Source organism: Haplochromis burtoni, unplaced genomic scaffold, assembly GCF_018398535.1.
Source record: "Haplochromis burtoni strain Fernald_Lab_line unplaced genomic scaffold, NCSU_Asbu1 Contig_608, whole genome shotgun sequence".
NCBI lineage: Eukaryota > Metazoa > Chordata > Actinopteri > Cichliformes > Cichlidae > Haplochromis > Haplochromis burtoni.
Window position 1 is genome coordinate 197,774 of NW_024582969.1, and position 26,719 is coordinate 224,492.

The window sequence follows — 26,719 nt, forward strand, 5'->3', positions numbered from 1 at the left end:
GTTTTTCAGAGATACTTGCCCAGTTGAACCTGAAGCCATCCTGCCTTCCTCCCGTCGACCTCTGTCATTCTCATGAGAAGTTGAAAACCAGCTCGAAAAATGAAAAAAACAAAACAAAACAAAACAACAACATCTGAGCATCCTGGTACTGGTCCACACTGCCACCAGTGCAACCGCCTCAACTTGGGGTACATCAAACAATTTTTCTACTAAAGAGTTTTTTTGGTGCCCACATCTGGATAAGAACACAAAACAAGAACATGTTTCAGCATGCTCAATCTATGCAAGAAGTGGCCCCAAGCTTCCTACAGGACATTTATAAACATTATCAATTTCAAATCATATTACTCAGGTTAAGCATTGGATTTTGTAGCAGGTCTCCCACTAAAAACGAACAGATTATCTTCAACTCCCCACTTCTTCTGACACTGCTAAGATCCCAGCTAATCATGTGTTCAGGCTCTACAGCATTCCATCCAACAAAAGGCCCACAATTCATCTCCCAGGTTTGGAGGGCCTTTTGTGAAGCCCTAAGTGGTAAGGTCAAACTTAAAGGGTCAATCAGGAGGTAGGAGTCCCCTGATGTGTTATCTTCAAACCCATCTTTCTTGACAACTCAACCGGCATGGATGGAATATCCCCAAAGCACACACACTTCCTCTTCTGTAAGCCTTTCTTGTCTCAATGTTTCTCTAGGATACCAGCCAGTTTATAGTCTCAGACACAAGACTGGCAACAGTGACAGTAAAGACAAATCTTGTAAGTTAATAACGAATCAAGTTACAGGACAGACATGATCATTAATATGTAAATATATGCTGAAGATGCTGTGGCATTTGTTGTTGTAGTTTCAGTATTACTGCTTCTTGTGTTGACTTCTATGGAAGTTAGGAAGGTTGTTTTTGGTTAGAAAGGTTGTATTTGTTTATCATATATGTCAAAATACACAATGGATATTGAATAGGACAGTGGTAGTCTGAGGTTGTGTTGCCAATCAGTAGGGGGACCTCTGGATTCTGAAATGTTGCTGATGGCTGCTGATGGAAAGAATGGTGAAGATGGGAACATAACAAACCATTACTTATGGTGAGAGTACGTGGCATCTGATGGCTACCATAGTGGTCTTCCTAGAACAGTAAAATAATACACATCACCTTCTGTCATTTCTCTGTTAAAGGAGTGTGTTGTGTATACTTTCAATGAAAGTAATAAAAAAAATAATAGCACACCAAACAAAAAAAGTAACTATTTTCAAAGAGTATATTCAGTTTTTTTTAATAGAAAAAGGTTAAAAACCTAACAAAAGAATAACGCCCTAAAAATTTAGAAATACTTTATGTCATTTTACCAGATTAACATCAGGTCATGCTTTATTATATTATTAAAGTTAAATTGTTTCTGCAACTTGGATATCAATACAGAATTGGCTTCTAAACTTTTCATCACTTGCATTTAAAAATAGTAAATATGTTTTCATCACATTGACTATGTGCAACTGTGTGAAGCCTCACAGCTCAGTTTCCTGTTATATCAACTTTCATATCAACAGTTTTGTACTTCTGCATATTTAGACTGATCTAATAATTGAAAACTACACAAGCATAACAAATCAAGTCTATTAGGCAAACAGAAGATTGATAATAATGCACAGCAATTGGAATACATACAAAACATGAAGTGAAGTAATGCTAGATTAACCTATCAGAATCCGAGCACTTCATTAATCCCAGAAGTAATCAAATTGTCACAGTTGCTCCTAGACAGTAAGTAATACAACAAATTATGGAGTTAAAAAAATAGCTCTAATTATAACTATCCCACTATATTGCAAAAAATTAAATATGGTTGACATTGAGGTGTGTGAATGAATATTTGTGTTTCACCTTATTTAACCGTACTGATATGTAGCTGTAACTTTCCTGAACCAAGCAAGAGTATGAAGATTTAGAAACAAACTAGTTATAAACTGTGTTCAAGGTCATGGCCTACTCTATGTGTCTTCATTATCAGGCCGGTGCCTACATGACTGTGGGGAATGAGCTTCCTACCACTGAACAGATAAAGATTGTATCCACAGGATGGTTTTAAAGGAGCTGTTATTATTTTGTCTGATGGTAATTGACCACTTTACACAGGTTTTAACTCCTTTTTCCACAACAAGGTGCCCCTCTCACCAAATTTCACTTGCTATTTTCTCTGTAGAGGGTGAGCAACTATTGCACTGTGTACTTGTGCTTTAGATGGAGGAATTGTAGGCGAGGGAGAAAGGATTTCCTGTGCAGTTCAGTATTGCTCCTGTGACTGTTTAGCACATCATGGAGATATCCAGCATTGTACTGTCCAACCTGCCTCTCCAACACCACTTTAAGAGAGTCCAGCTCCCCATAATGTGCCTTGAGGATCAATTTATTGAGCCTGTTGGCATCTGTGAGTAAATAATTTATTAATTTGACTTCTTGTAGTCTATACACATTATCCACGTCTTCAGGTTAATGGCGCTCCTTTGCCATTTAGATTTATGAAAAATACCAAAACTTGGCAGTACCAGTACTGAGTCATGCTGCTTTTAAATATTAAATTCAAAGATATTTTACTTGCCAAGAGAGTCTGCAAAGGATCAGGATCAGATGCAAACCAATTCCTGACTGATAAGTCTGGTTAACACACACAGACTCTGGCGCAATGCCAAAGTATAGTTACCTTGACATGCTGTAAACATGAGGAGATTGCACAGATACATGACTGATTGCAGACTGTACACATGTAGGGAATGCTATTACAGCTACAAATGAATGACAACACGGTGACACAGATTTAATCATTTAGCAGAAAGACTGTCTGTAGCACAGCCAGGTTGTTTTCTGAGTAGACGTTTGTTTTTGGTTTTTTTGGCATATCCCATATGCCAAAAGTCATTTCAAAATTGATAAGAATTAAAATAAAAATAGTAATTCAAATCCTCTCTGACGATCATGATTAATTTATTAGATAACTATTAATTTTAGCATACAGTCAGGCTGTCCAGCTCTTTGGATCTTTTTTTTAAACAGCAGCTAACGTTTATCTTTGGCATCCTCCTGTAACAAAAACAGTATCTTTACTGTTGCCAGGATCGGGGCTTTTTATTATCTCAAACACAACACACAAGCTAATGGGATTCACATTTAATAGTATGGTACTGTATTTGTAAGTTATGGCATGTGCAGTGAGATATGCACTATCTCACACGTTTCAACTACCTGGTGTTAAATGTGACTGTTAGTATTATAAAACTGAAAAGCCCATGCTATTAACCTTGAAGCATCGACTTTCAAGCCTCTGATATCTTGAATCTTATGTAATTTCAAAAAATTAATTTGTTGTTGAGAATTTTGCAGTTTATTGTCAGAGTATAGCTGGTGCCGTATCCTGCCTGCAGTGACTGCTGCAAATCCCATTTCTCAGGTGGGTTTGACGTGTTGAACCTTGAGGACACAGCGCTCACAGTTCAACTGGAGAAGGATGTTGGACAGGAACTGTGAGAGAGGAGATTATCAGTGATTATAAAGGCACGCCGCATCTGAGGCTGTATGATTTGTATTCAGAAATTGTTTTTCCTTACACTGGATAAAGCCTCTAAGATCACATCTTTGTTATCCCGATCAGAGGATGAAAGTGAAGCTTTTAGATGAAAAGTCACTGCTTGGAAATCTTAAAGCAAGAAACAAATAAAAATACACTTATTTAAGTACTGCAGATCTTTGATGTATATAAATGTTAAAATAGATATATGGACATTTCATTGACTGTACCTTTGTCTGAGCTTGTGTCAGTTGTGGAATCCGTGTTTTTGTTGGAAATGCCAGCAGTGTTTCCACTTCCTGAGAAAGATACAACACCCCCGTTATCCAGATTTGCACAGCTGTCTAATAGTCTGTATTCTTAAAAGACTCTATCTAATGATATATAGCAGGTGTGTCAAACCTGCCAGAATTGGCCTGGCAAGGATTCCAATCCAACCCACTGGATGCCCTTGGAAAACGTAAGGGAGGACTTAAATTGTGGACTTTTACCTGTATTTTCATGTTTTACAACATTTCCTACTGATAGAATCGAATAGGTCTTTATTGTCATTGTACATGTACAACAAAATTGTGGAATTGTCATAAATACTTCCCTGATGGCTTTTCACATTAAATCAAAGTAATTATGTAAAAGATAAAGAATTAAATGTTGAATTAAATGTTTTTTCCACTACTTATACTAGAAATTTCTAGTATAGGCAGTTTTTTTTTCTTTTTAATGGATCCACAGCAACAAAAAATAGAAAGAAAAAAGAAACACTACCACAACTACCCAACTTTTAAAATATCTTTAATTGGAGACAATTTGGGATTCCATAGTAGGAAAGTATGTTTCTTGATATACTGATATACTGCTGTTAATAATTCCACCTGTGCTTGTCCTACCAATGGTTATGAAAACCTCTGTCATGATATACTGTAGGGTCATTCAAACAATGACCAACCTGCAACAGTGGAGACTGATGTTATGAGGTCATCTAAAGGAATAGATGCAGTAGTGCTGCTTTTTTGGCTGGTTGGTGTAGAATCAAAGACTGAGGTTGTTTCGATATCTGCTAGCGTAGTGGTGGTGCCCGCTGTTGCAGTGGAGATGACTGAAGATGTTTTCTTAATTGCTAGTGTAGATGTATCACTGCTTGTCTGGTTGGTTGCTGTAGATATTGGCACTGTGGATGCTGAGGCTGTGCTGACATTAAGTGTGGATGCTGCATTGAGCACTGGTGTGGTGATGTTTGTATCTGTATATATTATATTGTTGTTTCCAGTGGCTTGTTTTCTTGTTGGTACTTGGGTCAGAACTGTAGCAGAGAAGAAAGAGTTGCATTATAAATATTCAACCCTGAATCCACAAATTCTTACTTGTGAATGCAGACCTTGCTATTTTGCATGTTCAGTCTCACTTACATTCTGTACAGGTTGATCTGTAGTCACGGCAGCAGTCACCAAATGTCAGACATATCTGATCACAGTAACATCCCCTGAAACAACTGGAGTTTTGTCCAGGGCAGCATAGCACTGGTGGACCTGCACAGTCTGGAAACAGCACACACACCACAGCTTCTGGCATAAAACTGCATGATCAGCATGGCACATATTTGTAATTTTGCAACATGCTATTTTGAAATATACTAGTAATGTATAAAAATATAAAGTAATGATCTCACAAACAGTAATCAAAAAGATGAATAATATTAAATACAGAATAAATGCAACTGTAATAAATCTGGTTGTTTGTGTATTGTCAGATTGAGGAATTTCTGAAATGTTTTGTGGACAGGCAACAAGGTGGTTAGGGTTCAGGAGTAAGCAAGGATCACTAAATGGAATGAGAGCGGTGAAAACACTTCATTAGTTCCACATTAGATTGACAGGTGGTGACTGTGGAGGCTATTTGAGTATAATAAACTGATTGTCACGTTCAAGAAACCAGTTGATGTGAGCTTTGGGACATGGAATGTTATCCTGCTGGAAGCAGCCACCAAGATATGGTCATAAAGACATGGACAGTACTCAGGTAGCCTGTGCAGCAGCCTGATCAGTTCATACAAGGCCAGATGGAATCATGCTTTCATTTTGCCTATGTCTAAATGTCACAGTAGAAATGGGACCAGACATCTAATCTTCTTTTGTCTAATTTTGGTGAGCCTCTGAATCATAGAGCCAGTTTTCTGTTTTTAGCTGAGAGGAACAGCACTTGGTGGGGTCTTCCACTTCTGTAACCAACATATTTTTGTGCATTCAGAGATGATGTTCTTCACACCTTGGCTCTAATGAATGTTTTATTTGATTTGCTGTTGCCTTAGCATCAGCTCAATGCAGTCTGGCCATTCTCATTTCACCTTGGGCATCAACACGGTATTTTCACCCAGAGAACTGAGCAAAAATCCCTTGAACAGTTTCACTGGATATTTTCATTGGGTGTTTTCTTTTATCCTGGAATATTCCCTGTAAATGTAGAGATGTTTGTATAGGAAAATTCCAATAGATCAGCAGATTCTTAAAATACTCAGACAGTCTGTCTGCACCAACAACAATGTCACAATCAAAGTCACTTAAGTCACTTAAATCTCCTTTCTTCCCTATTCTGATACTTGGTTTGAGCTTTGTCACCATGTCTCCATGTCTTCTTGCTTTCTTTGAGCTTTCGCCATGTCTACCTGGTATGCCTAACAAAGTGGCTTGTGAGTGTACTTGTAGCTTCAGTAGGTGACAAAAATCAAATTCATTATTGTGGGGTTTAGATATAGGCAGCGTCTGTCGCACTGAACACAATGGCTAATTGTACAAAGATTGTTGTGGGTATTACCTGTTGGTTTAGTAGTTGGAGCTGGTATTTGGGCTAGAAAAATGGAAAGACAATGACAACAATATAAAAACACATTTATATTAAAGAAACATGTTAAATTTTAAATACATATTCTTAACATACAGTTATGACTTAATTTTTCTTGCCAAACAGGTACCAAAAGTACAAGGACTTAAATACATAGTAATGATATTACTTTCCTGCCAGTTTGAAGGTTCTTCTGCATCTGTACATTGCCAGACTGTAGCATAATGGCCTTGGCATCAGCATCAGCTCAAGCACCATGATAGATATTTAGAAATTCAGATCTACTCAGTCCATTCCTGAGATATGTATTCGAGCACTAGAACCAGCTAAAGGAGGCTCAGCACAGGGAAGTAAATATCATCATCTGTCACTAATAGCAGCCTCAAGCTCCAAACCATAAAATTAGTAGTGTTAATGCTTACAAACTCAGTCTAATCTTTACTAGTTAGAATAGTTTGCTTGCTGTTTTTGTTAGCTACTTAAGTGAAATCCAGCAATACCAGAATTATTGACCATGCATTCACCTATATATCCAGGGACATGAACTCAAACTATCAGTAACATTAAAGAGGATCCACCTGAAAACACATCAACTAATTAAAAAAATCTAAAGGATCTAAAAGTAGGTTCTACTCTTGTTAAAACAGCAGTTTGAAAGTATATGTAATGTCTCAAATACATTTTTTTAGTATGAAATAATTGTGCCATAACTTTTTGAAACTGTTAAATAGTAGCCAGTAGGCATAGCTTCACTTACCATCACAGAGAAACCTTAAGAAAAGAAAAATGCACAGAACAAACACATCCATGGCTCTATGTGGTGTTGCAACACTTGAGAGTAAGGATTCCACATAAACATGCCCTCATACAGATACAGACGAGCTTTTCAAGCAAGAACAGTCCTATTGTTTGCTAGAAAAAAAACAATTACCTTCCTTATCCGTATCATGTTACAGGTTTTGTGTTATTTGTTTTTCCTTTGTTTGGGTTGGTGTTCCTGCTGTACTGCAGGTGGTTAATGGGTTGTACCTTAAAAATGTACACGTAAACTTGGGACCAAATGGCTGCACACAAAGAAACACAAATGTCCTTACAGTCCACTTTTATTAGAGTAGTAAGTTCATCAGAAACCTTCAACAATGCAGGAAGTCAAAAACACCTTATGAAATGTGATCATTCACCACATACTTTTAAAATTTTTTATATTATCCAATGAGAATAATAGCTCAATTTACATGTAGAGTACAACGATTATATCAAATATATGTAGAAATAATAAGAAAAAGATAGGTATCTAAACATTCATGAAAAAATAGATATGCTGATATTCAGAAAACATAGCCCTAAAAAGCTAGGTAAAGACAACACTTGCTGGCTAACGAAGAAAAGCCAAAATCATTACACTCATCTGTTCTTTTTTATCCATATGGAGTTTTATGTAACTGATAGTGATTAAACTCATCCACATTCAAAGACAGTGTTTCATCTGGCATTCACACTCTCCAGCTCTCTCCAAACTCTTGAGTGCTTCTGGCTATGGTACCATCTGGCTTCATCCTGTCATTTTTTCTCTGAGCATCAAAGTTTCCACACAGGCCTCCCACCTTCCTTCTATAAATGTGTGGTAGAGTAATCTCTGCAGAATAAATATGAGCTTTTAATACATTCTATGAATATGGGAAACGATAAATTATTTATTAGCTTAAAGTGGAATGACACATTAAAGAAATTACATCATCTGCTTTTGATATTGTAAACTGGCTACCTGCTGAATGGTGTCCATTAAATGCCACTGACAAGCCAAAATCAGTTTGTAGGTAGATATGAGAGGAACGCTTTGAGATCTTTAGACCACCAGTCACTGAGACGGGCATTTCTGTAGGTTTTCCATCCACCTGAAGAGGAAAAAAAATCTCTCAGTGCAATTTAAGATAACTGAAGTATATGTAGATGTCAATTCTGCTGTTCATTCCTGTATGATTATGTTTGTTTTATGAAGAGAAACATACATTTTTGTTGTGGAAAGCTTGAGTATTAGCTGAAGTCTTTCCTATATTATCAAATACGTACAAGTTATTGAGATTCTATTAGCTTTCAGTGCGTAATAGCTAATGTTAGCATGCTAGTGTGATACAATCACAAGCAAAGTACATTATAACGCTTACAGTCTTATACTTGCTTAGTTTTAGTTCCGTACCCTTGCAAATTGAGATTCATAGGATTATATTACTCGCACACAGACACAATAACATCTAGGCACTGTATAAACATGGAATATTGCCATTACTGTTTTTTACACATTGTCTCTCTTCCTCTGTCTTATACCTACAAATTTTAAAGTGAAAAGAAATGCGCTATCACACAGCATAATTTAGCACATATAACATCCTCTCCCTCGCTACAGTTGTAACACCTTGAAGAGAAATGTGAAGAGGAGCTAGTTATTTCCCAGACTGATTTTACAAATGTCTGTGTGTAGGTAGCATTACACTGTGCCACAGTAAAATGCTAAGAAGTTAATGTGTTAATACATACGATCAGTTTCCGATTCTTCTTGAACTCCACAGTGTGATTGTACACTCTGATCTTAAGCTCTTGTAATCTGTGGTGCTCGTCATGTTCTTTGCTGTCATCGTCATCATCGTCATCATCATCACCTTCCCTGCTCTTCTGCTCTTCTTCACTGCTGCTGTCATTTTCATGCTGACTATCACCGCCCTGATCTAAGACGGGCGTGTTGATGCTTTCAATGTAGATGTCTGGAAGGTTGTTTGGCAAGTTGCTGGTCCTCACCAGCACGTAAGAGTGTTCACCTTCAAAGTCATGCTTCATTTTATCAAATGTTTTATATTCAGGGTCCTTCTTGATCGTACACTCATCGAAGTCTGTCGGGAACAAGAAGAGCAGTTAAATAAATAGGAACAAAAGCATAGTTTAGGTACATTGCAGGCATGTAGACTACCTGTAGACTGGCAGTAATAATTGCCCTTTTCATTTTGAAGGCAGACAGCATTTCCATCACATTCATCTTCATCATCACAGTCAATCTTTCCTATTCCGTCATCCTTCTCACATTCACATTTCTGACTGCAGTGATCTGTGTACCACTGTTCATTGAACTGAAAAGACACAGACAGTCAACATACCACATGACCACAAGCTCATTTTCAAAATTGTCCATATTGTCAATTTGTCTTACTTGGTGTTTGGTGCCATTCTTGTCCACACAGCCACATTGTTCCAGAGGCACACAAATCTTCATTTTCATGACAAAGCCATCGTCGCACACACATCCAGGAACACAAACCTCATTGTCACTACAATGTGGTGGGCCATTCAAGAAAAAACAGGTTGGACTACATGCAGGGACACAAGTGGTATAGTGACTATACCGTGGGCAAATTGGTGCTGGGGAAGGAAAGATGTATAGAGTTGGAGAACAGATATATCCTCAGTTATAAACTTCAAATGACAGAAAAACAAAATAAAAAAAAGTTTTTGTTATATATTGAAAATGTATTTGTTAATCCCAAAAAGTTGATTCTGTTCATCTGGATGTATCATTTTCATTGGGAGCAACACTGGATGATTGAGCATGCATCAAGACATGTGCTTGTTATTGTCTTAAGCTTAGAACTGACATACATGCACAAACATAACATGACAGCTACTGTATACATTTTAGGAAACCCAATTCAATGTTTCAATTTGTTTTTATAACTATAGACACACAAAAAGAACTTACTTGGTACCGTCAGGGTTGTTTGTTGCGGTCTTGCTGTTGTTGTAGATTGCGGTTTATTTGTTGTGGGCTGGGGTCCAACTGTGGTTGATGGTTGTTGCCCAGCTGTTGTTTCCGGCTTTAGTTGAGTTGTGGTTGATGGTTGTGGCCCAGCTGTTGTTTCCGGCTTTAGTTGAGTTGTGGTTGATGGTTGTGGCCCAGCTGTTGTTTCCGGCTTTGACTGAGTTGTAGTTGTTGTTGGATTGACCAGTTCTGTAACAATATTTCACAGTCCGGTCTGTCATTTAGATTGTCAAATAGTGTTTGGACTGCACAAAATATAGTTAGGACATTAGGATTACCTGCACAGCGCCCATGATAAAGTGACACATCATCTACTGCCACATCAGACTGAGTATTCGAACCTCTTCGTCCTTCAAATATAATCTAAACGTAAAGAGGTTACTGTTACATGGCACTATACTTGTGATGGTATACAGAGTGATTAGGTTACACTTAAATTAAAAGTATTGGACTGTTATTTATTTGCAGTGCAGTTTTCCAACATCAGATAGGTCTAATAAAGAAATGTCTCTGATAGGTAACACACCTGGAAAGTGTCTGTTGCTGTAATGTCCACCTGAGCCAGGTGCCACATATTTCCTTGGTCATTCTGCTTCCTCCAAATCTGATTGGCTATTCTGTTTTGGAGCAGGTAAACATGGAGTCCCATTGTGTCTGCTGAGCCGTACATATGGTACCAGAACTGCAGACACTGAGGTCCAGAGTCAGAGCACTCAGAGCTGATGAAACGCGCTGTGTCTCCATATGATGCACTGTTGGCGTCAATGTAAAGATAGTGGCCACCTGAATAGGGATATACATTTTTAGACAATAATATTGAGAATGATTCAGTAAATTACACATGTTCAAGTCATTTACATGGTTAAAACTGCTTGTTAAATTTCTTTGCATGGACATTTTTAACATTAAACTGAAAAAAAAAGGGAAAAAAGAAAACTATAATAAAACAAAAATAAAGAAATAACTAACGATCAAATGGCTTTAATATTAAACAGAAAATTAGTGTGTGGTTTACTTATTTTTTTCCTGGAAAAATAACTGTTTCTGGCTTGTGTCAGAAAGCTAATTACCTCCTGTGGTGTGATCTGAAGATGGTCCAGTATTGATCGTAGGAGTGGAGCCACTCTGTCTTGTCCAATCAAAAGCATCAGTTATCATCTGATTCCACTGACATAAATCTTGCTCAAAATCACAGTGCATCTGGCATGCTGTTAAAAAAGAGAAAGAAATATGATTACATCATTGATACAGTAATTTTAGATATTACGTAATGGATTTGTAAACCAGAATAAACTAAAATGGGAAACAAGAGCTGCTGTAAAATTATTACTATACCTGGCTGCAGAGGTGGCCGGCTATCTGGAGCTTCAGTAACATTGTTCTTGTTAATTAGGTTGGTTGTTTCCTCCACTACGGGAGGGACAGTGATATTTATTATCGGTGGTTGGAAGGTAGCAGTGAGCATAGGAGGCTGTGGAGCTGCATTGGTTTGGACAGGGACACTTGGGGGCGCTGTGGTATTAAGATCAGGTCTAGCTGACTGTGTTGTAATTCCACCTACCAGATCTGCAACAGTTTAACAGTGTTATTAAGTGTCTGCATAGAAAGTTAGAAACAGCTTTTCAAACCTGGTAAAGTATATTTTGTTTTTTATATGCTTCTTACCTGAGCAGCGGCCCTGAGAAAGCTTCAAATCATCTATGGCCACATCTGACTCATCATTGGACCCTCTGCGCCCCTCAATAATGATCTAAATGATAAAATTCATTTGAATGATACATTTGCAGGATAATTTTTATAACTAGAAAGCAGGCCACACTCCATGGTTTGAAATAGGTCACCTGAAAAGGTGTGGTTGGTTCAATGTCCACTTGAGCCAGGTGCCACATATTTCCTTGGTCATTCTGCTTCCTCCAAACCTGATTGGCTGTTCTGTTTTGGAGCAGGTAAACATGGAGGCCCATTGTATCTGCTGAGCCATACATATGGTACCAGAACTGCAGACACTGAGGTCCAGAGTCAGAGCACTCAGAGCTGATGAGACGAGCTGTGTCTCCATACGATGCACTGTTGGCTTCAATGTAAAGATAGTGGCCACCTGATCGGGGACATACAATCAGTAAGTTAAAGATATGCTTTTAGGCAATAACACTGAGAATAAATAAGTACAGAAGTTAATTTACAAGCCATTTGCACTTGTTGCTAAAACTGCCTCATAAAGTTTTTCATACTGAATGGAAAAAAACAAACAAACAAAAAAAACAAATCACCAAACTGGCTTTAATGGTGTTACTGTTTTATTCGGGAAGTTTCACACTATATAACCTCAGTATATTAACTTTATTTTCCCTATGTCAGAAAGCTAATTACCTCCTGTGGTGTGATCTGTAGAAGGTCCTGTATTGATAGTAGGAGTGGAGCCACTGTTTCTTGTCCAATCAAAAGCATCTGTGATCAACTGATTCCACTGACATAAATCTTGCTCAAAATTACAGTGGAATTGGCACACTGTTCAAAAAAGAAAAATATGATTATATAAGGCATAGAATAATTCTAGACATAAAATATCCATCCATCCATCCATTCTCTTCCTCTTATCCTTATCAGGGGTGGGGAACTGGAGCCTAACCGAGCTTCCATTGGGTGAGAAGCAGGGTACACATTGGACAGGTCACCATTATATTGCAGGGCTAATACAGACAGACAACCATTTGCACTCACATTCACACCTATAGGAAATTTACAATCAACAATTAACCTAACCCCACTAACTGCATGTCTTTGGGCTGTAGAAAGAAGCCACAGTACCCCGAGAGAACCCACACAAACATGGGGAGAACATGCAAACTGCACACAGAAAGGCATGTTGGAGTAAAACTCATGACTTTTATGTAGTGAGTCAACGGTGCTAACCACCACCCCACACTGCTGCACAAATAATGGATGTGTAAACCAGAGGTGGGACCAAGTCATTGTTTTGCAAGTCTCGAGTAAGTTTCAAGTCTTTATCCTCAAGTCACAAGTCAAGTCTCAAGTAATGTCAGGCAAGTCAGAGTCGAGTCTCAAGTCACTGGTTTAAAAGTCCGCGTAAAGTCACAAGTCTGAAACTTTGAATTTCAAGTCCTTTCGAGTCTTTAAAAAAAAATAAATAAATAAAAGAATGTTGCAGTTATGCTAAATGTAAATATTAGACCATGTGATTTTTAAATCTCTGTTTTTCTCAACACATGACAAAATAGTGAACTTAGAAAATATACACAAATTGTGAAATTGCACCTCTATTAAATGCAGCTCAATTAAACTTAGCTCCAAGAATAATTTTCACCGACAGTTCTGAGATAAGCTGCATGTTATTCTTGGATGCGCTTGTAGGACCGGCTTTAAAATAGCATGACAAAAATATCATACACATTAAAGCTAGTTGACATCACAAAGTTAGATGAAGTCAGCTATCTCATCGTAGCAAAAGAGAAGCACCACCTACCGTTCTTTATGCAACTTCAACTGTCGGACAAAGTTGGAAGTTGTTCCATCTCTGTCCGTGATTCTCTTCTTGCATATTTTGCATATTACATTTCGTTTTTTTTGTTGACTACTTCATAGTTTATGTACCTGAAAAAAATAACTCCTTGCAGCATTTTTGAGCGTTTCTTTTTTTCTTCTTAAAAAACTCTGGTTAATTTGATTGGCTGTGCTACAGCTCACGCACACATACGTACGGAGTGTGGTTGGAATAAATGAATGAATGAATTGAATTAAAGGTGCACACTTTCTATATAATATGTGTGTTAAATTTTAGATTTGGGGTGAAATATCAAGTCTTTTCAAGTAAACCGGTTCAAGTCCAATTCAAGTCCCAGGTCACTGGTGTAAAAGTCCAAGTCAAGTCACAAGTCTTAGAACATTTTTTCAAGTCAAGTCTAAAGTCATAAAATTAATGACTCGAGTCTGACTCGAGTCCAAGTCATGTGACTCGAGTCCACACCTCTGGTGTAAACTATTATCTGTTAGAGTATAAATGGGACATTGAAGTGTTACTGTGAAATTATTACTATACCTGGCTGCAGAGGTGGCCGGCTATCTGGAGCTTCAGTAACATTGTTCTTATTAATTAAGTTGGTTGTTTCCTCCACTACGGGAGGGACAGTGATATTTATTATCGGTGGTTGGAAGGTAGCAGTGAGCATAGGAGGCTGTGGAGCTGCATTGGTTTGGACAGGGACACTTGGGGGCGCTGTGGTATTAAGATCAGGTCTAGCTGACTGTGTTGTAATTCCACCTACCAGATCTGCAACAGTTTAACAGTGTTATTAAGTGTCTGCATAGAAAGTTAGAAACAGCTTTTCAAACCTGGTAAAGTATATTTTGTTTTTTATATGCTTCTTACCTGAGCAGCGGCCGTGATAAAGCTTCAAATCATCTATGGCCACATCTGACTCATCATTGGATCCTCTGCGCCCCTCAATAATGATCTAAATGATAAAATTAAATTGAATGATACATTTGCAGGATAATTTTTATAACTAGAAAGCAGGCCACACTCCATGGTTTGAAATAGGTCACCTGAAAAGGTGTGGTTGGTTCAATGTCCACTTGAGCCAGGTGCCACATATTTCCTTGGTCATTCTGCTTCCTCCAAACCTGATTGGCTATTCTGTTTTGGAGCAGGTAAACATGGAGGCCCATTGTATCTGCTGAGCCATACATATGGTACCAGAACTGCAGACACTGAGGTCCAGAGTCAGAGCACTCAGAGCTGATGAGACGAGCTGTGTCTCCATACGATGCACTGTTGGCTTCAATGTAAAGATAGTGGCCATCTAGAAAAGGTGATTGAAAACATTAAAGATATAATAATATAAGGAATAAGTCCACCGTTACATCATACCTTTAGATGTATTATGGTTTTATTAACTGTCAGTGTAAATTTTACATCAAATCTTACCACCAGTGTGGTCAGCAGAGGGCCCCGTCATTAAAGTGGGGGTAGAACCTCTTTGCCAGGTCCAGTCAAAAGCATCCGTAATCGTCTGGTCCCAGCTACAAAGGTTGCTTTCAAAGTTGCAGTCAAGATTGCAGACTAAAGGGAAACATTTGGAGAAAAAAAAATAGCATGAGTCATGAGATACTTGCTATACTTCCTAAAAGTGAACCCTAGTTACGATTAGAATCTGCACACTCAGTACATGAACAAGATGTAAATGTTAATTTTTAACTTAACATAAGGTTTTATGATGCAGAAACACATGACTTGTAAAATATAACTTCCTGTGTATTTACTTTGGTGTAAGGGGAGCATTTCTGTAGTTGTAGAAGGCTTAGTTCCACTTCCCAGGGCTGGAAAGCTACCTAAATAAAAACAACGCTGACTTTTGGTAAACTCTGTCACATCAGTTATGCTAAAGAAGTTTATATCTTAAATGATTTACTTTCCAAACTGTTTACAACAGTATTGCATAGTTCCATATTTATTAAGCACCTACAGTTTGCTTTGCCTTTGTTACCTGAACATGAGCCAAAATGGACAGATATGTCATCTATGGCCACATCTGACTGATAATTAGAGCCTCGAATTCCTTCTATTATAATCTGAAAGGCATAAGAAGAAAATAGAATTCTAAATTAGGATATCAAGTCTTGATTTCCAGCAAGCCCTTCATACATTTCTTATGTTCATGTATTGTCAAACTCACTTGGAATGGACCAGACACTTTGACATCAGCTCTTCCCAGATGCCATTCTGGTCCCTGGTTGTCCATCATGGACCAGAGCTTTGTTGTTTTACTGTCTTTCAGCAGGTGGATATTAAGAGCCATGGCTGTGGCTGAACCATACATATGGTACCAGAAATACAGGCAGAGTGGTCCGTTAAAATTACACGCCGAGCTCATCAAACGGGCAGAGTCTCCATGAGTTACACTGTCTCCCTCAAGGTACATGTAGAAACCAGCTATGGAAAAGTTGAATATTACACATTAAGTATAAACAATGTTATGAAACCAACCAAAATAGACCCCAACCTCTAAAAAGGAAAAACAACAGAAGTAACAGACTGGTTTTACCTCCAGTGGTGTGGTCTTGGTTTGGACCTGTTAAATTTGTTGGTGTGGGTCCAGAGTGTTTTGTCCAATCAAAAGTGTCCTGCATAAGCTGCTCCCACCCACACAGATCTTTTTCAAAATTGCAGTTCAAGGGACAAACTATAGAAAGCAAAATGTAAATAATGGATGAAAGAAACAAACAATGGAAATGCTGATTTATGAGTTAATAATAATTTCTGAGATACAGTGCTTTTAAACTTTGAAAAAACTTTAATATCCCATCTAATGTGTCGAAGGTTATACCTCAGGTCAGCAAAAGAACTAAAATATATTTACACTTCTATTAAATATTGGCACATAGAAAGCAAGCAAGCTTATTAGCTAAGCTAATATTTGTTTTGAAATGATTTTTTGTAAACTGTATCACGTCACTTATTTAAACTAGTCCCCGATAAACTTTCTAAACTGTGAATGCTCTTACAAGTTTGATCTGGTGTTGGAGAAGCAGTTGTTGGAGGAGCTGTTGAGGTAGAAAGGCCTTCTGAAATTGGATGAAAACACACACAGTTAACACAACCTATCTAGACATCCTACTGTATATTTACTTGTATGATAATAACAGTGTCATCCTCATATTTGATGCAAATACCCACCACATGCTGTGCCAGTCTGCCAATTTGGAAGTTCAACTCCTGAAACCTGGCATGCTGTTGCATAGGACTTCAGAGATTCACAGAGTGTGTGTTGGTCGCCGCTCGTAGCACAGTAGTCATACACACAACTATTGAGGTAAATGCTTGGGTGAATGTGTTCATGACAGGGCATGAAAACACTGCCAAACAGCACTGAACACTCATTGTAGGCTGTATCCCTCTCATCCTTGTCACAGAGTCTTGGATTGTTTGGACGAGCTAAACATCTGAGAAAATTTAGACAAACAGAGATTAGTTACTTCTAGATTATACTGTACATGGACGTAACTTTGTGCTGAACATTGAGGGGGTCAAGACCTCTATCTAAATAAATAAATAAATCTGGGTAAACTCCCAGATGATTAAACATGCAACTATCTTGCTGGTAATAACTGAAATGAGTAAAGAAAATCAACAGCCTATCTATGCAAGGGTGGGGTAATATTAGCTGGGTCTGATTATTGGGAGGGGGGTCATAACCCCCCTAGAAATTACGCCCCTGATACTGTATAAAACATGTTGATGTAATTTTAAATAAATTACGATGCATAAAGAAAAATATATGCTAGTGTGTGAGTTTAGTACATTGGCTAGCCAAGGCGCCAGGTTGTATTCACTCAAAAAAATAACTTTTCACCCTTAATATGTATGATGCGACCATTCTGAGTAAAAAGAAGCTGAAGGATATAAAATCAAAGGTTTATTTATTCAAATACTCAATCTTCAAGGAAAATGTGCTTTGTATAAACTGAATATATACAAATCAAGTAAATTTAATTTGACCAGATTCATTTCAACATTTTACATGGAACACTTACATAATACGTAATTTAATTATTTAAAGTCAGCAGTTTTTGAAGAAATACGTGTTCCCTGCAGTTGTCTGACAAGCTGAGCAGATTTTTAGATGTTGGCTTGAAATAAAATACCTCCCTCTGTTGTGCCTGAACTGCAAATCCTGCATGTGTGTCTATTTCATGATTTGCCGTGATAGCAGGTTGGGTTATTACGTTGTGAATGTAATGTAATAACCCCCACCCCGCCACAAAGACACTCAAAACCTGCTTAGATTACTAACATACAACAACAATGCTGGCAGGCTCAGGCTCAGCAGGTGATGTTCACTGATTTTACTAAACATATTATGTTGCTTATTAGTATGAAAGAAAAAGCACAATTCAGGCTCATTGGAGAGTAAACACTGCCACTCTGCTGGCGCTAAAAAATGCAGTCATTTTACTAGCTTTTGTTTTTTTCAATACTATGCTGGTATATTTAGGTACAGAAGTGCCATACTGGTACCCAAATGTTTGCTGTTACTGTGTACAGTATTAAAATAACTCACTCAGAGTTGTTTGGGACCCTCCAGCTGTCACCAAACTCAAACGCTTCTGACACGTTTTGGCCTCCTGGAGTTACAAAGTCATCGTCCTGGTATCCAGAAAATGTGCCACACAGACCACACAGTTCATATTTGTAGTGCTCATCCACCTGCAGAAACAGTCTGTTCTCTCCATCTATGTGCATTTTGAAGCCAAAAGTTGTCTCCAAGATGATATGATTATTCTTCACATACACCCATACTGAGCCATATGTCCCGCTGGTGGAATATGGCAGTTGGACTTGCTTATAACTGACCTAAAGAAAGGACAGTCTTTTAATAATTGAACTTATTTTGCATGTTGTTTTACATAAAGTAGAGATAATATTTTCTTGAAATAGTTAGTTAGGTTAGTGCTACCAGTGACCTACTAACTAACTAAAGTATAGCCCTTTAGCTTGCTTAAGTTCCAGGTTGTAAACAGCTGACTTCCTCTAACGATCTGACACAACAGTAACTGACCTCTAAAAACGTGTGAAAGTCATCTGCCACTGTCATTAATGAATTACAGGAGATAATGCAGAACAAAAGAAGTCCTTGTGCAGTAAAATGTAAGCTGTAACTAATCCCAGATCACTGTTCTTGAAAACAGCCCTGTTGAATTTAAAGAGGAAGAAATGTTTTCAATGGTGTTAAAGAGAGAATTGCTTTCTTACATAGACCTCTCCGCTTTGATTCAAGATGAGATACAGATCCTCGACTTGGAGAGCCACGGCTTGAAGCTTGGATCTGGTGAAGTTCTGAAGGGGGGGGTGGGTGTTGTGTCCAGATACTGTGAACTGGACTGAGCTTCCTCCACCACATGTGGTGGTCAATATGTAACTGCATCCCCCTTGAAAGTCATATGCCAGACCGTCAAAGGTGATGTAGTGTGGATCACCGTACACACTGCAGGTGGTGGGTTTGAAAAGGAAGCAGCCTTTGACCCCATCTTTAACCTTACAAACTTCATTGTCTGCACATTGCATTTGAGTGCACTGCATATTGTTATTACCCATACACTGACACTGTTGCACACAATCTCCTTCCACCAGTGTTTCTCCTTTCTGCAGGCAGAACAGAGTTATGTGAATAAATTACTGTGAAATTGAATATGTGAATAAGAAATTGTGTTGTGTTCATTTACCTCACTTACCTCATAGTGTTTTCCATTATACCAGCACCCGCAGTCTTCTGCTGGGACACACTTTTCCCCACTGAGTTTGAAGCCAGAATCACACTCACATCTTGCCTCACAGCTTCCACAGGAGCCAGCTATATCCAGACTGGAGCACACCTCGGGACAGCCATCAGCACACGAGTTATAGTGGCTGTTCTCACCGCACTGAATGGCTGAGGGGATCCGAGAAAAAGACAGGAAAGAGTGCATGACCTTTACTGTTATCAGTTATTATTTGCCACTGTGTGCTCTATTTTGAAAAGGAGGAAGAAAACAAAAGCAGGATTTAATAACGCAACATACGGCAGATTGTGGAGTTCCTCAACATGGGTACTGCAATGCCAGCTTTATTGCAGATATCAATATAGACCTGTAGCGTCTCACATAGCACGGCTTGGTCACCATGAGTAGAACACATGGCAAACACGCAGCCTCTGATATAGCTGTCTGCCCCTACAACTGATAAGCAGTCAGCAAAGGGACCAGTAGTAGAGAATAAGCCTCCACAGTACAGCTCGCTGGCATACTGTGCCTCCTCCAGTGGGTCACACTGAGGGAATAGAATGGTTTCACAGGAAGAGGCAGTTTTCCCAGTCTGCCAGCTTCCAGCCAAAGCTGTTGCGTTTTGTGAATCGAGGTTCCTAAAGTCATCTTCTTTGAGGTGGTTAAAGTTGCCACACATGCCACAGACTTTATCAGAATAGGTTGATGGGAGGGTGATGTGGACCACACCAGTGCTGTCAAATGAGACTGTAAGACCAAAAGTGGTTGCCAGCACAATAGTGGTAGGGGTGCTCCTGATGTTGACAGTGTCGCTGTTAAGGCTTAGTGGAAGCTTTCTCCAGATCCCATTAATCTGAAAAACAGTGTTAGTTTAGCCTTTTTTACCAGTTGCCATACACAATATGGACTTATTGCATTTGAAAGTTTATATAAAAGAAGGCACTTAGAAGATAGCTGTGCTTATAAAGGCCAATATGACCCATTAGTCCTTTGCCAGTGGCAATAAAATCTGCCCTTTATGCATTTATGGGAATCGCTGGATTTGGTGCTTTACTTGGCTCAGTGGTCATTACTTCATAATGGCGAGGCAAAAGGAAGTGCAGTTGTATGAACAGTAGTTATGGATTATGAAGTTTACAGAGCAGTATAAAACAGAAAATGTGAATACATAATACTATATTTTTATTAGGAAAATAGCTGTTAGCAAACAGATATTCGTTCAGTAGTTGACAGTGGCTTTGTTTACAAAATATTGACTTCCTTAGTAATGTAAAGTACTCAAATTGTCTTCATATGTATGTGTCAGAAATGTACTCTTCAGTGTTTGTAAATGTTAAATGCTGGGATAATTAGTAATTAACTGTGCCATAAATGTCTTCCATACATATAAGTAACTCACCACAACCCGGTCTGTTTGGCTTTTCAGCAGAGACACCCTGTAAATCCTCATGTTAATATTGATCTTCTGGACCTCTGGCAGAGATGTGTTATCATTCTGCTCATTGACCACTTCCACAGCGAACATGGGCAGAGTTTCAGTGGGTGAGCAGGTCTTAGCCAGAACATAAGTGCAGGCGGTCGTGAAGCGGAACAATACTCCATCAAAAGTGCTGCCGTCTGCGTGACTGTGTATAGTGCACATCCCAAAGGTAGAAGTCCCATTGGGGCCTCTTCTTTGAGGACCACAGAGTTGGCCTTCAGGGCAGTGAGAGGGAAAGCAGGAGAGTTGGCCAGCAGAACAGAGGCAGCGGGTGGTCTCATCTGTCCATATCTCTGCGTTTGATTCACACTGTCGTCCTGTTGGGGTGACCATATTAACAGCTTATCGACACCTATGTAGGATTAATAACATTAAAAAACTGTATTCAGTTTTAATATTGTAGTTCAGAATGTTTTCTAAAACATCCTCATCAAAAAATGTCTTTGTGACAATTCTTATGACACGTCTTCTGTTTTTATGTACCGCACAAAGGTTATTATGAATACAGTTCAATCTTTTCATTGATTTGTGGCACTAGAGCTGTTGTTGAGAAGTTTAATTTGGTAAATACTTACCACAGGAGCCTTTTCTTACACCTATCTGTTTAAATGTGATCTCTTTCTCTATGGACAATCCTTGAACCACTTCAAACACAACCTAATATATAAAAAAGGTAATTTATTTAAGGACATGCTATAGAATATTTATATTATGACAGTACAGTTCTAATGTGTGCTGCTATGTTTTATTTTACCCGAGTCCTGGACTCAGTGATGTTCAGGGGCACAAACGCTTGCCTCCATTCATTCTGAGGGAGAGCAGGAGAGGTCCAGATTTCTACTGAACCAACGCTGTTTTTTAGCAAGACACGAAGTTCAGACCCATTAGCTGCAACTGGGACAAGGTACCAGAACTCTAGACAAGCCTGGCCCTCAATCCCTAGTGGACCACTCTCTGAAACATTCACTGCAAAATCCCCTGGAGGAGAAAAAGACAAAAAAGAAAACTTAATACGCTACATATTTTAAATGCTGATATGTGCTGATAATATATATTTAACAGAAACAGCTCTTCATCTTTGTTCTTGTAATTAAACATGTACTGCCTTGTACTGAACATCTGCTGTGAAATAGCTGTAGCTGTAGAAGCTGTCTGTTTGTGTTGCTGTAGCTACTAAATTTGAATCTCATGTGTAGGCTCTCTGTTTGAGTGCTCCCAGGAAAACACCAGGTTGTAAAAGAATATAGCCTATTTCAGATCAATTTGTGATAATGTGGTGAGACACGAATACAATCACAGCCTGTGTGTAGATTAAAACAGAACTGTGGATGGATGTTCCAGATATTTTGCCAAAGGTTGGGACAAAATTAAAGGTTAATCAATTCATTCAACTTATCTCTCAGAGCCAGAGTGAACACAGAACTGTAAATTGGCTTGATGACTTCAAAAAGCAGTTCAGGCTACTGTTTTCTATTAAATATAATTGTCTTCACCTGCTCCTTTTTCACTCGCCGGCCACTCACAGTTCAGATTGGCATGTCTGTCATCAAAACACTGTATAACGTATTCTAAAGGAAACAAAAAGTGAAATACATCATTATGTACAACATGTTTGATTTGAGTTCTTATCTAAAGCAGGTCAGGTAATTATGAAATTCTTAAAAGTCTTAATAACTGCGCTACATCGTACCTGAATGTGCCCTCCACTCTGGTAAAGTAACTGATAGGAAGTCATTTTCAGCTCTGAAATAGGAAATCAATGACCAATAACCAATGTAACAAAATAAAGGACTGAATTAAAAACTTGACTAAAAACTTTCTTTGTTTTAATTTAAATAAACTAAACTAAAATATTATTAATCACAGATAAACTAAAAAAATTTAAATGATCTTGAAACCTACCTGCATTGAGTCCCTGTCTGAGTTAGAAAGAGAACAGCCACTGTGACCACCAAATCTGTACGTATGCCTCCAAGCATAGCTGATCCTTTAATAGCAACCTCTCGGCTGCTCTCCTGTTGCTAAAACTCTTTTTCTCTTTGATGAGTTGAAGAATGAATGATGAGCAGTAACTGCTGTTAAGCCTTTTGGTGGAAGCAAAGCTTAAGCGACTGTTTGAATGCGAGTGCAAGCCTGTACTTTTTGTCTTGTTCTCAGAATAGAGCTTTGGGTTTAGGTATTTATCCCTTTTATTTGACCACCTGACCAGGTAACCTCAGCCGTGGGAGGAAAAAGAGGACAGCAGGGCATTAAGGCATGAAAGGGGTTGGACTAGCATAAAAATGTTGTAAAGGTGACGACAACCCTACCGCTATTTTGGTAAACAGTGCTAAGTGAGGTCAAGGTTTAGTGTTGCTATGCCATAAAAGGTTCTAGAGCAAGGTAAGTGCACATAGACACACACTTACAAAAACATAAATGAGCCCATAAACTTAAAAAAGAAACAATTAGTTTTAGAAATAACTCTTTAGATAGTGCTGATACATAGTATAGTTTATAAGTGTGTTAGAAAACGTTGAGGTGATGTGGAAGAATACAACAAATTTAATAAAGCACAGCTTGTATAATAAGCTATTATGTAATTGGACCCAGATAAGCAACATAGCAGAACAAAGTTTCAAAAATGCAACCAAGTAGGACAGGAACCCTGAGTCTAGATGCTGGTTAAGTTGGAGATACAGCTGGAGACACTGATGAGGTTCTCTGAGGGATTAGGTGGAGATGGGGAGAAGGTGGGTCACACAAATGAGGGTCTGAAAAGTGGAATAACAGAATAGCACTGAGATTTAAAACACAGGGAAAAGAGTCAGATTCGCTCTCAGAAGGCTCACAAGAAAATTATTGGATCAGCGTGATTGAGAGAAGTTTGAATTGAGCGACTTGAGCCTTTCTCAGCTGTCACAGGCCTGGATTCACCCTGGAACTGTGGCCAGTCCATTACAGAGCTAACACAGAGAGACAATTAGCTACACTCTGCCACATCCACATCTAAAATCTAGATTTGTGTTGTCACACCTGCACTGTTTTGTCTGTTTAAATAGATATATAGAACTTTATAGGTTCATTCCCTCCCCAGATCTGAACGGTAATCACACATAGGTACAAAACAAAACAACTGCACTGAGACGCACTGGAAGAGATGGTCTCTACTCACCTCTTCAGATTTAAAAGGAACTCTAGAGTAGAGATGGACCGATCCGATATTACATATCGGTATCGGTCCGATACTGACGTAAATTACTGGATCGGATATCGGAGAGAAATAAAAAATGTAATCTGATCCATTAAATATAAAAAAAGCACCTCACAAAACTTGCAACACGGTGTAACTCGGCTCATAACCGTAGCACCTTGGAGCAGTGTGCTCACGTGATAGAGCGGCTGTGTGTAGTTGTAATGCTGGTTTTGTTGTAAGGCTACATCTCTGAGAAAGTTCTCCCCAGAGAAGTAAAGCAAGTGTGTAAGTTCATCTCTGAATGTTTGTAAAGCATTCCCACGTTAAGCTTAACAACCGATATATGGAGCGACTGCCTCTTCTTGCTGCTACTTCAATCATGAAACTGCTTAATGATCAGCTGATCGGCTTTTCTGTCGCGAGTCCGTCTCTCTTGTTTGTTTTTGGCCCACTTTGCACCAGAAAGAGGAAACCAGCGGCTGAACAACAGCAGCACGTTTAAGCTTGATAAGCTGTTGTTAGAATTTATTTAATATTACTTTCTACACCAGGATCTTTTTCTACGTAGCTGACGGCTGGTAACTGTGCAGGGGCGGATCTAGCAAAGTTTAGCCAGGGGGGCCGATAGGGCATGAACAGGGAAAAGGGGGCACAAAGACATACTTTTCTTTCTTATTCTCATTTAAAATGTCTAGCTTTTAATAAATAATTATCTGAATCTTACACCCAAAGTTTTAATCTGATGTAAAATATAGAGCTGGACCGATCCGATATTACTATCGGTATCGGTCCGATACTGACAAATTACTGGATCGGATATCGTAGAGAAATAAAAAATGTAATCCTGATCCATTAAATATCAAAAAAAGCACCTCACAAAACTTGCAACACGTGTAACTCGGCTCATAACCGTAGCACATCTGGAGCAGTTGCTCACGTGATAGAGCGGCTGTGTGTATTTGTAAGCTCGGTTGTCACCAGGCATTTACATCTCCGAGGAAGTTCTCCCGAGAGAAGTAAAGCAAGTGTGTAAGTTCTATCTCTGAATGTTTGTAAAGCATTCCCCTAACTACACAATATATGGAGCGACTGCTCTTCTCTCTTCTCCTGCTGCTACTTCAATCGTGAAACTGTTAATGATCAGCTGATCGGCTTTTCTGTCGACGAGTCTGTCTCTCTTCTTGTTTTTGGCCCACTTTCAGCCAGAAAGAGGAAACTAGCGGTGAACAACAGCAGCACGTTTAAGCTTGATAAGCTGTTGTTAGAATTTATTATATTACTTTCTACATCCAGGATCTTTTTCTACGTAGCTGACGCTGGTAACTGTGCAGGGGCGGATCTAGCAAAGTTTAGCCAGGGGGGCCGATAGGGCATAACAGGGAAAAGGGGGCACAAAGACATACTTTTCTTTCTTATTCTCATTTAAAATGTCTAGCTTTTAATAAATAATTATCTGAATCTTACACCCAAAGTTTTAATCTGATGTAAAATGTATAGAAGTCCATTACTGTATATAGTAACTGTTAAGTCTAATATACCCTAGTAAGCTAGTACTTTTTCCTTTGGGAAGGTACCATCTGTGCAGTCTGCAATTCTGTTGAAGAAAGATGTTGAATCTATTTAATTATTCTTGAAAAATAATTTATTTCTGTGCATTTCCCCCCTGCATCAAATTAAAGTTGATTACATCGATTAAGCATCATGAGGTGGAGGGTGGTTCCCTATTTTTTTGCTGGGAGTTTGCAACCCTATTAGTTAGGTTGCTTAATATTTCTGCTAAGTACTCTTTAAAATACCAGAATAGGGAGGATGGAGCAGGTTTAAGTTTATTAGATTGATCAGTTTTGCTGAACTATGAAATATTTTGGGCGCAGTGTATTTTTTACATACAGGTATAACAGAATAGCTTTAGTGTTGTTATTTATTTAAACTTGAGTATAAACTTATACAAAATGCAGCAAGATATTAAAAAAACGTTTTATTGATTAAAAAACACACTATATCGGATTCATATCGGTATCGGCAGATATCCAAATTTATGATATCGGTATCGGACATAAAAAAGTGGTATCGTGCCATCTCTATGTAAAATTAATTGTATAGAAGTCCATTACTGTATATAGTAACTGTTAAGTCTAATATACCCTAGTAAGCTATAGTACTTTTTCCTTTGGGAAGATACCATCTGTGCAGTCTGCAATTCTGTAGAAGAAAGATGTTGAATCTATTTAATTATTCTTGAAAAATAATTTATTTCTGTGCATTTTTTTCACACTGCATCAAATTAAAGTTGATTACGTCGATTAAGCATCATGAGGTGGAGGGTGGGGGGTGGTTCCCTATTTTTTTTTTTGCTGGGAGTTTGCAACCCTATTAGTTAGGTTGCTTAATATTTCTGCTAAGTACTCTTTAAAATACCAGAATAGGAAGGATTGAGTAGGTTTAAGTTTATTAGATTGATCGGTTTGCTGAACTATGAAATATTTTGGGTGCAGTGTATTTTTTACATACAGGTATAACAGAATAGCTTTAGTGTTGTTGTTTATTTAAACTTGAGTATGAACTTATACAAAATGCAGCAAGATAT

At 38.4% G+C, this 26,719-nt stretch overlaps 1 protein-coding gene across 4 annotated transcripts; it reads right to left on the reverse strand.

The window, feature by feature from the left end:
• Positions 1-1,384: 1,384 nt before the first annotated feature.
• LOC102313740 (zonadhesin) lies at positions 1,385-24,200 on the reverse strand. 4 transcript variants are annotated; one of them, XR_006053075.1, is made up of 38 exons: positions 22,860-24,200; positions 22,648-22,700; positions 22,451-22,525; positions 21,712-21,935; positions 21,533-21,614; positions 20,877-21,274; positions 19,778-20,330; positions 19,451-19,647; positions 18,972-19,361; positions 18,280-18,572; positions 16,896-17,161; positions 16,724-16,783; positions 16,264-16,401; positions 15,895-16,151; positions 15,706-15,790; positions 15,482-15,550; positions 15,147-15,281; positions 14,765-15,021; positions 14,589-14,673; positions 14,259-14,489; positions 12,572-12,709; positions 12,043-12,299; positions 11,867-11,951; positions 11,537-11,767; positions 11,272-11,409; positions 10,728-10,984; positions 10,480-10,564; positions 10,142-10,390; positions 9,596-9,804; positions 9,359-9,515; positions 8,932-9,281; positions 8,162-8,291; positions 6,370-8,032; positions 4,968-5,096; positions 4,508-4,861; positions 3,792-3,860; positions 3,602-3,690; positions 1,385-3,515 (listed from the first exon to the last, which is right to left on the reverse strand). XR_006053075.1 is itself a non-coding variant. In XM_042214766.1 (33 exons), exons 1-33 carry the CDS (start codon positions 22,934-22,936, stop codon positions 7,890-7,892), a joined length of 6,354 nt encoding a protein of 2,117 aa, XP_042070700.1. In that variant the 5' UTR covers positions 22,937-24,200; the 3' UTR covers positions 6,260-7,889. The 4 variants fall into 4 exon arrangements, 1 of the variants encoding a protein (XP_042070700.1); XR_006053076.1 differs by lacking the exon at positions 15,482-15,550; XR_006053077.1 differs by lacking the exons at positions 21,712-21,935; positions 22,451-22,525; positions 22,648-22,700; positions 22,860-24,200 and having other exon boundaries at positions 20,877-21,309.
• Between the last annotated feature and the right edge of the window lie 2,519 nt (positions 24,201-26,719).

What these genes read in the sequence shown, in the direction of transcription:
- LOC102313740 (XM_042214766.1), bottom strand. Translation starts at nt 22,936, where the DNA reads ATGCTTGGAGGCATACGTACAGATTTGGTGGTCACAGTGGCTGTTCTC. An exon ending in TCACTGAGTCCAGGACTCGG is followed by an intron (nt 21,615 to 21,711) that starts GTAAAATAAAAC and finishes TTTATATATTAG; the next exon opens with GTTGTGTTTGAAGTGGTTCA. An exon ending in TTCTCAGGGCCGCTGCTCAG is followed by an intron (nt 11,768 to 11,866) that starts GTAAGAAGCATA and finishes AAACTGTTGCAG; the next exon opens with ATCTGGTAGGTGGAATTACA.